This window comes from Ceratotherium simum, chromosome 5 (genome assembly GCF_057802395.1).
Source record: "Ceratotherium simum simum isolate JZ-2026a chromosome 5, ASM5780239v1, whole genome shotgun sequence".
Taxonomy (NCBI): Eukaryota; Metazoa; Chordata; class Mammalia; order Perissodactyla; family Rhinocerotidae; genus Ceratotherium; species Ceratotherium simum.
In genome coordinates, this window is record NC_141904.1 from 49,019,403 (window position 1) to 49,031,682 (window position 12,280).

Consider the following 12,280-nt stretch of genomic DNA (forward strand, 5'->3'; position numbering starts at 1 on the left):
GGAATCAGACAGACCCTGGTGTGGGTCCCACCTCTTCCACTTAATGGCTGGGTGACCTTCAGCTGCTGCAAATGATGACATCACTAATCTGGTCCTCACTTTTCTCACCTGTAACCTGGAACTAATACCTCATAAGCTTGTGAGAACCAAGAGTTAATGCATGTGAGTCCCTAGTACAGGTCTTGCTGTATTGTAAACAATATCTTCAGCTTAGCATCCTCTTTCTCTGTTTAGGAATAGCTTAAGTCCTTATGACAGCTCTGTGAGTTAGACATAGCAGGTACTATTAACCCTATTTTACAGATGAAAAAAACCAAGCCCAGATCTTATAGCAACCCAGGGGCACAGCCAAGACTCAATACTCTGTCTTAGTAAGTCTCTCTGGAAATGGCCTTTCCATTCTCTTTCATTGTTTTTCCCTTGTAAGTCCTTCCTTTCCTGTTTTTTCAGTGGCTCTAATGACATGCAGTTAACATAGACCTGTCCATATGTCTTATTGTTCCCTCAGAAAAGGATCCCCAACTGCTCCAAAGCCTCGGTGGGCTCCAGAGGTTCTCTGGCACTCCCAACCCCAACCAGCTGTTAGTTGTGTAGGTCTACTGGGGTCCTGTCAGTGCCTTCTAGTTTCTTACTCTTGATCTGTGGTGCCAAGGTCCAGGCTCTACCTGCTGCTGGGCCTTCCTTCTCAGGCTCTGTCAGGAGCTTCAGATTCTGAGCAGACTTTCTTATGAGCTCTGCAGAGTTTTGGACCATAGAGAGACTGTGAGAGGGTTGCTGTCCTTTACTCTAGAACTTTCAGCCAGCCTCTTTCCTCTGTTCAGTAGGGGAGTGATCAGCAGTCCATAGAGGATTTTGTCAGAGTTTAAAAAATAACCTGGCTGCTCCACTGACTATGTGGCCAGAGATTTATTTTCTCTTCGTGTTTTTTAGAGTTATTTGTGAGAACCATATTTAAAAAAGAGAAATGGATTGATCTGATATGTGGTTAAGAAATGGACTCTGGAGCCCAAGCGCCTGGGTTTCAGTTATTGCCCCATCAGTTACTAGTGCTGTGACCTTGGCAAATGCACTGACCTCTTTGCCTCAGTTTCCTCATCTGTAAAATGGTGATAATAGTATCTCCCTCTTTGGGTCATTGCTCAGCACTGTGCCTTGCCTGTGGTAGGAGCTCAGTAAGTGTTTGCTGCTGTAGATCTTGGAGGAAGAATGAGACACAGGTAGAAGGTGACCTCTAGGGACAGTTTTCTGGGGGTGGGGGCAGCATCTCTCCACTTCACCCTTGTGTGAACAGCAGGGACAAATGTTCTTAGTGATATCAGGTGAAGCCTTGTTTCTAGGACTCTCAGATACCCCACTAATCCCTTTGGCCTCTATCCCATGGAGCCTTGAGGCTCCACTTTTACTCCTTTTCTCTAGCCTCAGAGTGGGCAAAGTAAAATATTTTATTAAAAGCGGATTAATCAAAGAACATGTTCCCATTTTTTTTGTGTGTGTGTGAGGAGATCAGCCCTGTGCTAACATCTGCCAATCCTCCTCTTTTTTTGCTGAGGAAGACTGGCCCTAGGCTAACATCCGTGCCCATCTTCCTCCACTTTATATGGGATGCCGCCACAGCATGGCTTTACAAGTGGTGCGTCGTTGCACACCCGGGATCCGAACCGGCGAACTCCGGGCCGCCGCAGCGGAGCACCAGCACTTAACCACTTGCGCCACCAGGCCAGCCCCCCATGTTCCCATTTATTTTTTATTTTTTTAAACATTTTTTGGAATGTTACAGGATATACTATATATATTTTTTTAATTTTATTTATTTTTTTCCCCCAAAGCCCCAGTAGATAGTTGTATGTCATAGCTGCACATCCTTCTAGTTGCTGTATGTGGGACGCGGCCTCAGCATGGCTTGAGAAGCGGTGCGTCGATGCGTGCCCGGGATCCTAACCCAGGCCGCCAGCAGCAGAGCGCACGCACTTAACCGCTAAGCCACGGGGCCGGCCCACATGTTCCCATTTAGATAGTCAAGTTTTACCTTACAGCTCAGGCCACATTTTATATTTGTGGTTTTTGGAGGGACTGAGGGGGAGTGGGGCTGGATCAGAGTGAGGATCTTAACCAGGAGCCTCAAAGTGTCTGTGAACCCCCTAAAATTGTTGGCAAATTTGTGGGTTTATGCATAAATGCATAATTGAATATTTCTAGGGAGATTTCTTTAATGGCTTTTATATTCTCAAAGGACCCACAAAAGGCTAAGAACCTCTGACACAGGGGGACATGTTTTTCAGGTGCCATTTAGCTCTTCAGCAACTCTTAAAACATTACAAAGTTCAGACATACAGAGAAGTTGAAAGAAGAATGCAGTGCTCACCCAAATTCTCTCTACCTAGTTCCCCCCCCCCAAAGCCCCAGCAGATAGTTGTATGTCATAGCTGCACATCCTTCTAGTTGCTGTATGTAGGACGCGGCCCCAGCATGGCTGGAGAAGCGGTGCGCCGGTGCGTGCCCGGGACCCAAACCCGGGCTGCCAGCAGTGGAGCGTGCGCACTCAACCGCTAAGCCACAGGGCCGGCCCTCTCTACCTAGTTTTGATAGTTAACGTTTCACCATATTTGTGTGTTCTCTCTATATATACATATATGTACACATACATATGTGTGTGCGTATATATAGCTCATGAACCTTTAAGTTGTACACATCTCAGTACATCCTAAGAGTAAGGACATTCTCCTACATAACCACAATATTAGCATCACACCCAAGAAAATTCACAAAAATTTTCTGCTATAATTTATATTTAAATTTCACCAGTTGTGCCCAAAACATTTTTTATGACTTTTTTCCCCCAAACTCTGATCCAATCAGGGTTCCTATATTCTATTTAGTTGTTCTATTTCTTTAATCTCTTTTAATCTAGAATCGTCTCCTGCTTCCCCCCTCCCCACCACCCAATGACATTGATTTTTCCAAGACTGGGTTAATTGTTGGGTGAAATGTTCCATCTTCTGAATTTTTCTGAGTGTCTCATTTTACTATTATTCAATTTGTTTGTCCATCCTCTGCATTTCCTGTAAAGGCAACCATTTGCTGGGTATCCAGCACATCTAATGAGGCCCCTACCATTCCTGACGCACTCATTATTTGAGATTGGGATGGGGTCACTGGCATGACCCTAACGTGGGGCACACAGTCTGATGGAGGAACGTTCAGAATGTGAGGAGAGCAGCAGCTAACATTCAAGGAAGTGACATTTCAGATGACTCTTAGTAGAGACGGTGGGGACAAGCATTGAGACCTGAGAACAGTAATTCCAAAGTGCTGTTGGCTGGGTGTGTCCCTCGGAGGTGCCAGAGGACAATCTTTGAAGGCTGTTGGGAGCCTCATAAAGGGCCATGAACTCTGTGCCGAGATTAGATTTGGTCCTGGAGGCTTTGGGGAGCCACTGTTGCACATTCTTTTCAGATTACAGTTTTTGTCTTTAGATTACAACTCGTGTCCCATAATCTCACTATCCTGAGAAAAGCATGTTTTGATTTATTTTTTCCCCCAGAGGTGTGTGCTTTCAGAAGGATTTAAAGTTAGGAGTGACATCAGAGTTTTGTTAGACAATTCTGGCCACTAGGTAAGGGGTGGATTTGAACCAAGCCATAGGTGGTAGGGGGATAGAAAAGAGAGCTCAGGGACACATGGGACTTTCACAAGCTGAAACCAACAGAAGAGGGGTCAGGGTCAGAGGTTTGGGAACATGGCTGGATGGTGCTGAAATAAGCTCGGTGGTAGCCTCTCTTCTGCCTGTCCCTCCCCTTCCTTTCCCTCCCAGGGCAGCTAGGAGCTGTCGTGCAGCCTTCTAGGTTTCCATATGACTAATTCCTTAGCCATGTGTCATAGACACTGGGAAGGGACCCCAGAAAAGGTGAGTGGGCCACAGACATGGTGTGAATGTGCTGCTTGACAGAGCAAGCCACTTCTTCTCAGCCTTGACAGCCTTCTTCCATCTCTACGTCACATACCGTGGTTACGGTCTTAAGGAACCTTGTGAGTTGGGCTTCAGTGCCCTTAGTGTTTGTGAAATGAGTGGATCTGGCCCCTTAGATTGCTAACCCAGACACCAGGCAGCAGGTACTGCAACAGGGGTAGTTCCAACTGCCTTAGTCTGTTACTCTTAGGTGAAAAGAGGGCCCTTTGGTCCCCGCTGTGCTTCCAGGCTGGTAAGTGTGCTCAGTGTCCAAGACAGTCAGCTCTTGAGGTGGTGAGAGCTGTTGTGGGCAAGCATGCCAGTTTCCTCTCTGATGTGGGCAGTGACCTTCCCTTCTCCCATCTGGGTCATTCCTGTCACACATCCGCAGGCCTTTCCTCGTATATGAGGACACTGCAGATCACTTATTTCTGTGGTGCCCTTTCCCAGCCAGGAGGGCAGGCTGGTGAAGAAGGCTTTGCACACCCTCTCTTGTTTGGTGCGTCTTCCTACATTTGCGGTCAGGTTAGAATTATGGTTGTGACGCTAGAACACAGCAGGGTCCGCTCTGTGAGGGAGGCTTGAATTTGTGGTCCGTTTTGGGATGCTCAGTAGGATCCCATTTCAGCCAGCGAAGTTCCCTGGCTTCCTGAGCTGGCAGAGTCCTGGACTTCATAGAGAGGGCTGAAGCATGATGAGGACCAGCCAAGGTGTTCATGAAGGGTCATCCGGTCTTATTTCCCATTTTGCTCAAAGGAGGAGGCTCCCCTGGTCAGCATCTTGGTGCTGCCCCATTTATGCTGGTAGAGGTACCAATGGTCCAGGAGATGAACTCATGGTTGTGGGTCTGGACTTGATCCTAAGCCCTGACTGGTGATTGCCGAGGACTCAGAGGGCAGGAGTGGGAGCAGAGGAGTCTTCTGTATCCTTGGTTTACATTCTTTTCTCTCTCTAGTTTGTCCTGAAGAATTATGGAGAGAACCCAGAAGCCTACAATGAGGAATTGAAGAAGTTGGAGTTGCTCAGACAGGTAGGAGGATGGTATTTTTATGCAGATGTGAACGGGATTGGTTTGATAGGGAAGTCAAGAAACCACCTGGAACTGTGTTCTTATTTTAATTTAGAATCTTTTCCTCTGTAAAAGCAGCAAAATTAGTGATAGGAAAATTTGAAAATACTAAAGAACAAGAAAAAAAACAAAAAAAAGAAAAACCAATCTTAAAAATCCTTTTCACAATTTTTTGTATATATATTTTAAATTTTTATTCATATATAATACATATAGTATGTAAAACCACAGTAGGATCATATGTCACCTATACTGCTTATGTAGTCTGCTTTTTCCATTTAACACATTGTAGATGTTTCTGTATCAGTGAACATACAACAGTATTTTTAATGGCCTGCAGTTATTATGCTGCACTGTAATTTAATCAGTCTCATCTTGGAGAATGTTCAGTTATTTCAGTTTTTCACTGTTGTAAATGTAACCCATGTCTGTGCATACTTGGGTATTTATAGGATAGTTTCTGTAGGAGTTAGTGGGTGAACAGGAGCACCTGTTTCAGTTTACAGACCCCCCCCAACAGGGTGTGCACCTGCTCCCGCTGTTACTTTTCAATTCTGGCAGTCTGACAGGTGAAAAGGGTATTTAATTTTAATTTTCAGTTATTTGGTCAATAGTAAGGTTTCACAATTGTTAAGGTGTTTGTTATGTGTCTTCTTTTAGGAATTGTCTGTTAATGTCCTTTGTTTTTTTTATTAGGGTGTTATACCTTTTTTCTTATTAATTTATAACACTCATTCATACGTTAATGATATTCCTCCTTTGTCTTATATGATGCAAATATTTTTCTCAGTTCACTGTTTTTGTTTACTGTGTTTTTATTTTTAATTTTTTGGTGAGGACGATTCACTCTGAGCTAACATCTGTTGCCAATCTTCCTCTTTTATTTGCTTGAGGCAGATTAGCCCTGAGCTAACATCTGCCCCAGTCTTCCTCTATTTTGTACGTGGGTCACTGCCATGTGTGGCTGACAAGTGGTGTAGGTCCGTGCCCAGGATCTGAACCAGCAAAGCCAGGCGGCCGAAGCGGAATGTGCCAAACTTAACCACTACACCATGGGGCTGGACCCTGTTTATTGTGTTATTAATGCAGACTTTTCAGATTTTACTTTTCAGATATATTTCAAAAATATAAATGTTTAAATGTTTATAGGGCCAGCCCCATGGCTTAGTGGTTAAGTGTGCGCACTCCGCTGCTGGCAGCCCAGGTTCGGATCCCGGGCGCGCAGCGATGCACTGCTTCTCCAGCCGTGCTGAGGCCACGTCCCACATACAGCAACTAGAAGGATGTGCAGCTATGACACACAACTATCTACTGGGGCTTTGGGGGAAAAAATAAATAAATAAAATTAAAAAAAAAAAAAGGGCCGGCGCCATGGCTTAGCGGTTAAGTGCGCGCGCTCCGCTGCTGGCGGCCCAGGTTCGGATCCCGGGCGCGCACTGATGCACCGCTTCTCCAGCCATGCTGACGCCGCATCCCACATACAGCAACTAGAAGGATGTGCAGCTATGACGTACAACTATCTACTGGGGCTTTGGGGGGGGAAATAAATAAATAAATAAAATTATGAAAAAATAAATAAATAAAAAAAATAAATGTTTATAAATCGGGTCCATCTCATCAATGCTTTGATATGCACTGAGAAAGCCTTCATCACCCAAACAAGGTGCAGTCACTGATGTTCCTTCTCTGGTATTTGTGTGGTTCTTGTTTTCACTTCAAACTTTATATGGCACTTAAAGTATATGATATGTGAAGGAAGGCTCAAACTTTAACTTTTTCTGCATGGTTTTTCTGCTGTTTTGAAGTACTCTTATGCTGAATTCTTATATATACTTTACATCTGTTCAGAATTTCCTGCTCTCTTCCACCATCTATCTGCCTCTGCCAGGCCCACGATATTTTAAATATTGTATCTGTTATACATTTTACTGTCTGATAAGACTAATCCCTGATAATAAATTTCTTTTTCAAGTTTTCCATGGCTATTCTCACATGAATATTTCTCAAATGAACTTAGAATCTTTTTGTTAAGTTCTGCAAAATAGTGTTGGGAATTTTGTGAACTCATAAAATTTACAGATTGATTAGATAGAGTCAACATCTTTACAAGGTTGCTTTCCTCTGCATTTCTTCAGATTTTTTTTCAGGCTTCTCAGTAAAGTTACATACAATTTTCTTCATGTAGGTTTTACACATATCTTGTTAAATTTATTTCTGTATTTTTATTGTTGTTGCTGTTATTAGTGTCCTTCTGCCCCCATTATATTTTCCACCTGTTACAGTTGGTGTAGAGAAAAGCAATTGAGCGATTTATTTTGTTAATGCTCTTCTTTTTGATAGTATTTCAGCTCATTTTCTTGGGTTTTCCAAGTACACAGTTCATATCATGTACACATAATGATTTTGCCTTCTTCTTTCCAACAGTTGTTTTCTTGCAGTTGGCAGGCATTTCTGGAACAATGTTAATGATTGTGAGACTGTCTTTGGCTTGCTTCTGGTGTCTGAGTAGTCAGCACTGAGCACAGTGCTGGCTGTTGTGCTGGTTTGAGGCGACCTGTTCCTGCGTTTGCAGTGCTCAGTGGTGGTGGGCATCACAGTCCTCTTAGCAGCTCTCATCTCGGGGCAGGAGTGTCAGCACAGTCACTTCCCTTGTATTCTGATGAATTAACAGATCATAAAATCTGTAGAAAACTTGGAAAATAAGAGAAATATAAAGAATAAAATAGCCATGTCCTGAGACAGCCTTTGTGATCTTGTACACATTCTTTTTATTTAAAAAGCCAGAAGTTAAAAAAACATTGCCAAAGCATTAGTAGACTAAATCATTTTAATTGATAAAAGATTTGCTTAAATTTTATTATAACGGTGTTTTCAACCTTTTTTTCATTCTTTTTTTTTTTGGTGAGGAAGATCAGCCCTGAGCTAACATCCGATGTCAATCCTCCTCTTTTTTTTTTTTTTTTTTGCTGAGGAAGATTGGCCCTGAGCTAATATCCATGCCCATCTTCCTCCACTTTATATGGGACGCCATCACAGCATGGCTTGACAAGCGGTGCATTGGTGCATGCCGAGGACCTGAACCCGCAAACCCTGGGCCACCAAAGTGGAGTGCATGCACTTAACTGCTTGTGCCACTGGCCCGGCCCCTCAACCTTTCTTAACTTGTGTCCCTTAGCAATAAACAATGACCAGGTGTCATTTCTGTGTTTAATGTTATGCAGTTTTTCCATTTTTTTAAATAAAAATTACATAATGTTGAATAATTTTGGCCTCAACTCTTCCTTTGCCCCAAGTTGAGGGCAAAGCTTGGTCCCCAAGAAAGAGAACTAAGAGGAGCTGTTTGTCGATCCTCTTTATATACTGGAGTTCCAGTCATGCATTATTTATTCCATAACCAAACATTTATTGAACCCTGTCTTAACCTTAGGTACTCTTCTAGGCACTGTGGATTCAGCAGTGAACAAAGTTCCTGTGGACTAGTGTGGAATTCTAAATAAGATTCTTTGAGCAGAAAGGCACTGGTGTGGCACCATTGGCATTAGGCTGAGTCTCCAGTGGCAGAGAAGAGGTCTGGGGAGCCAAATCCTGAAAAAAAGATGCCCAGTGAATGAGTGGCTTCACGTGGGATCCAGAGAGTGTGACGCTGGAGTGGTGGTTTCGTTTGGCAGTCTTTTGAGTGAGGCCTTTATTCTTTCATTTCCACGTGGCTCATCAGATGCCTCCCTCAGCCTCCTCAGGTGGTATGGTCCTTCCCCAGTCATCTGTGCCATGGTCAGCATAGGAATAACAGGTATGCAAGCTAGATTTGGTGTAGGCTCACTTCTCAAGCAAGAAGCTATTCTACTGCCTACAGCGTTGTGAAAGAGTTGGAAACAGTGTTATCAAGGCCAAGTGCCAATTCGCTTATTTCACTTTGGAAAAATTTGGCCCTGAGTTTGAACAGTGGAAGGCTCCAATTAAGGGAGCAGCACATGAGTCCATTGCGGATCCTCTGGATAGGTATAATATCCATACATTTCTGGATTTGATTGAAGTTACTAGTCCGTGCTGGTACTAATTTCTGAATAGCTGACATAGAAAATGTCAGTAGCCTAGTTGAAAATGTATCCAAAATTAACAGGTCAGTTGTGTACTAAAAACAGTCACCAATACTGCTGGTTTATTGCAAGGATGGCTGCACTGGTGTATGGTCGGTGATAGACAAGAAAATACTTAACACTTAATATTCTACTGTATGGATATACCACATTTTTGTTTATCCGTTTATCTGTTGATGGACACTTGGGTTGCCTCCACCTTTTGCCTATTGTGAATAATGCCACTGTGGGTGTACATGAGTTGTATATGTAATGCCCATGGGTGTAGAGATATCTCTTTGAGATCCTGCTTTCTTTTGAGTATTTCTTTTTTTTCTTTTGAGTACCCAGAAGTGGAATTGCTGGTTCATATGGTAGTTCTATTTTTAATTTTTTGAGGAACCACCATACTGTTTTCCACAGCAGCTGTACTATTTTACATCCCCGCCAACAGCGCACAAGGGTTCCAATTTCTTCACATCTTTGCTAGCACTTGTTATTTTCTGTCTTTTTGATAGTAGCCATCCTAATGAATGTGAGGTGGTATCTCATTGTAGTTTTGATTTTGCATTTCCCTAATGATCAGTGTTGAGTATCTTTTCATGTGCTTATTGGTCTTTTGTATGTCTCCTTTGGAGAAATGTCTATGTAAGTCTTTTGTCCATTTTTGAATCGAGTTGTTGTTGTTAAGTGGTAGGAGTTCTTTATATATTCTGGATATTAACCTCTTATCACATACACGATTTGCCGATTTTCTCCCATTCCGTAAGTTGCCTTTTCATTCTGTTGGTTGTGTCTTTTGGTGCTCAGAAGTTTTCAATTTTGATGTAGTCCACTTTAGCTGTTTTTTCTTTTGTTACTTGTGCTTTTGGAGTCATATCCAAGAAATCATCCCCAAATCCGTTGTCACGAAGATTTTCCCCTTTGTTTCTTCGAAGAGTTTTATAGTTTTAGCTCTTCTTTGATCCATTTTGAGTTTATTTTTCGAAGTGGTATAAGGTAAGGGTATAAGTTCATTCCTTTGCATGTGGATATTTAGTTTTCCCGGCATCATTTGTTAAAGACTATTCCCTCATTGAATAGTCATGGCACCCTTGTCAAAAATCATTTGACCATATGTATTAGTTTGCTACAGCTCCCATAGCAAAGTACCTCAGATTGGTGGCTTAAACAACAGAAATATATTTTGTCACAGTTCTAGAGGATCGAAGTCCGAGGTCGAGGTGTTGGCAGGGTTGATTTCTTCTAAGGCCTCTCTCTTCAGCTTGCAGGTGGCCATCTTCTACCTGTATCTTCACGTGGTTGTCCCTCTGTGCGTGTCTGTGTCCTAATCTCCTCTTGTTATAAGGACAACAGTCATATTGGATTAGGGCCCACCTGTATGACCTCATTTTATTTTAATTACCTCTTTAAGGCTCTGTCTCCAAATAAAGTCACATTCTGTGATACTGCCTGTTAGGGCTTCAACATGTGAATTGGGGTGGAGGACACAATACAGCCCATAACACCATATATGTGAGGGTTTATTTCTGGGCTCTCCTATTCCATTGATCTATATGTCTGTCTTTATGTCAGTATCACACTGTTTGGATTATTGTAGCTTTGTAATGAGTTTTTAAATCAGGAATAGTGAGATATCCAATTTTATTCTTTTTCAAGACTGTTTTGGCTATTTGGGGCCCCTTGAGATTCCATATGAATTTCAGTGTGGATTTTTCTATTTCTGCAAAAAAGTGCTGTTTGTGATTTTGATATGGATTGCATTGAATCCCTAAAAAGTAAAATCCAAAAAAGTAGATCACTTTGGGGAAGTTTGCCACCTTGACAATGTTAAGTCTTCTAATACATGAATACAGGATGTCTTTCCATTTGTTTATGTCTTTAATTTCTTTTGGCAAAGTTTTATAGTTTTCGGTATACAGGTCTTTCACTTTCTTGGTTATGTTTATTTTTAAGTAATTTATTCTATTTTTGTGTGTGCATGAGGAAGATTAGCCCTGAGCTAACACCTGTCACCAATCTTCCTCTTTTTGCTGAGGAAGACTGGCCCTGGGTTAACATCTGTGCCCATCTTCCTCCACTTTATATGGGACACTGCCACAGCATGGCTTGATAAGCAGTGTGTTGGTGCGCGCTTGGGATCCGAACCCCGGGCCGCCGCAGCAGAGTGTGCACACTTAACCGCTGCACCACCGGGCCAGCCCCATGTAATTTATTCTTTTTGATGCTATTGTAAATGGACTTGTTCTTTTTTTTTTTTTTTTTTTTTTGCTGAGGAAGATTCGCTCTGAACTAACATCCACTGCCAATCCTCCTGTTTTTGTATGTGAGCTGCCACCACAGCATGACCATTGACAGTCAGATGGTGTAAGTCCGCGCCTGGGGACTGAACTCAGGCCACTGAAGCAGAGCACACTGAACTTAACCACTAGGCCACTGAGGCTGGTCCTGGAATTGTTCTTTTAATTTCCTTTTCTGATTGTTCATTGTGATTGTATAGAATCAACTGATTTTTGTGTACAGATTTTGTATCCCACAACTTTGCTGAATTCGTTATTAGTTTCACTGATTTTATTTTGGAATCTTTATGGTTTACTGTGTATAAGACCATGTCTGTGAACAGAGATAATTTTGCTTCTTCCTTTCCAATTTGGATGCCTTTTATTTCTTTTTCTGTTTTTTTTTTGGTGAGCAAGATTGTCCCTGAGCTAATGTCTTTGCCAGTCTTCCTCTATTTTGTATGTGGGATGCTGCCACAGCATGGCTTGATGAATGGTGTGTAGGTCCGCGCCTGGGATCTGAACGCGCAAACCCTGGGCCGCTGAAGCGGAGCATGTGAACTTAACCACTCCGCCACCAGGCCGGCCCCATATTTCTTTTTCTTACCTGATTGCTCCAGCTGGGATTTCCAGTACTATGGTAATAGAAGTGGTGAAAGTGGGCGTCCTTGTCTTGCTCCTGGTCTTAGAGGAAAAGCTTTTCAGTCTTTTACCAATTTAGTATGATGTTAGCTGAGGGCTTTTGATACGTAGCCTTTGTTATGTTGAAGTAGAGGAACTTACCTGAGTTTTAAAGAAGGTGACACTTTCTTAAGAGAAGAAAATTGTCAAAAAGGTGAATTATCTCACCACTGTGTTTTAAAGTAGTTAAAAACAACTTTTTATACTTGAATAACACTAGAAGGTTTAA

The 12,280-nt window shown here is 42.5% G+C and overlaps 1 protein-coding gene across 1 annotated transcript in view; it reads left to right on the top strand.

The window, feature by feature from the left end:
• PTPN23 (protein tyrosine phosphatase non-receptor type 23) overlaps positions 1-12,280 on the top strand; it is a 32,668-nt gene that overhangs the window by 5,889 nt on the left and 14,499 nt on the right. The window contains exon 2 of the mRNA XM_004419630.2: positions 4,902-4,976. Within this exon, the coding sequence (XP_004419687.1) occupies positions 4,902-4,976 (75 nt within the window). The remainder of the gene's footprint in view (positions 1-4,901; positions 4,977-12,280) is intronic.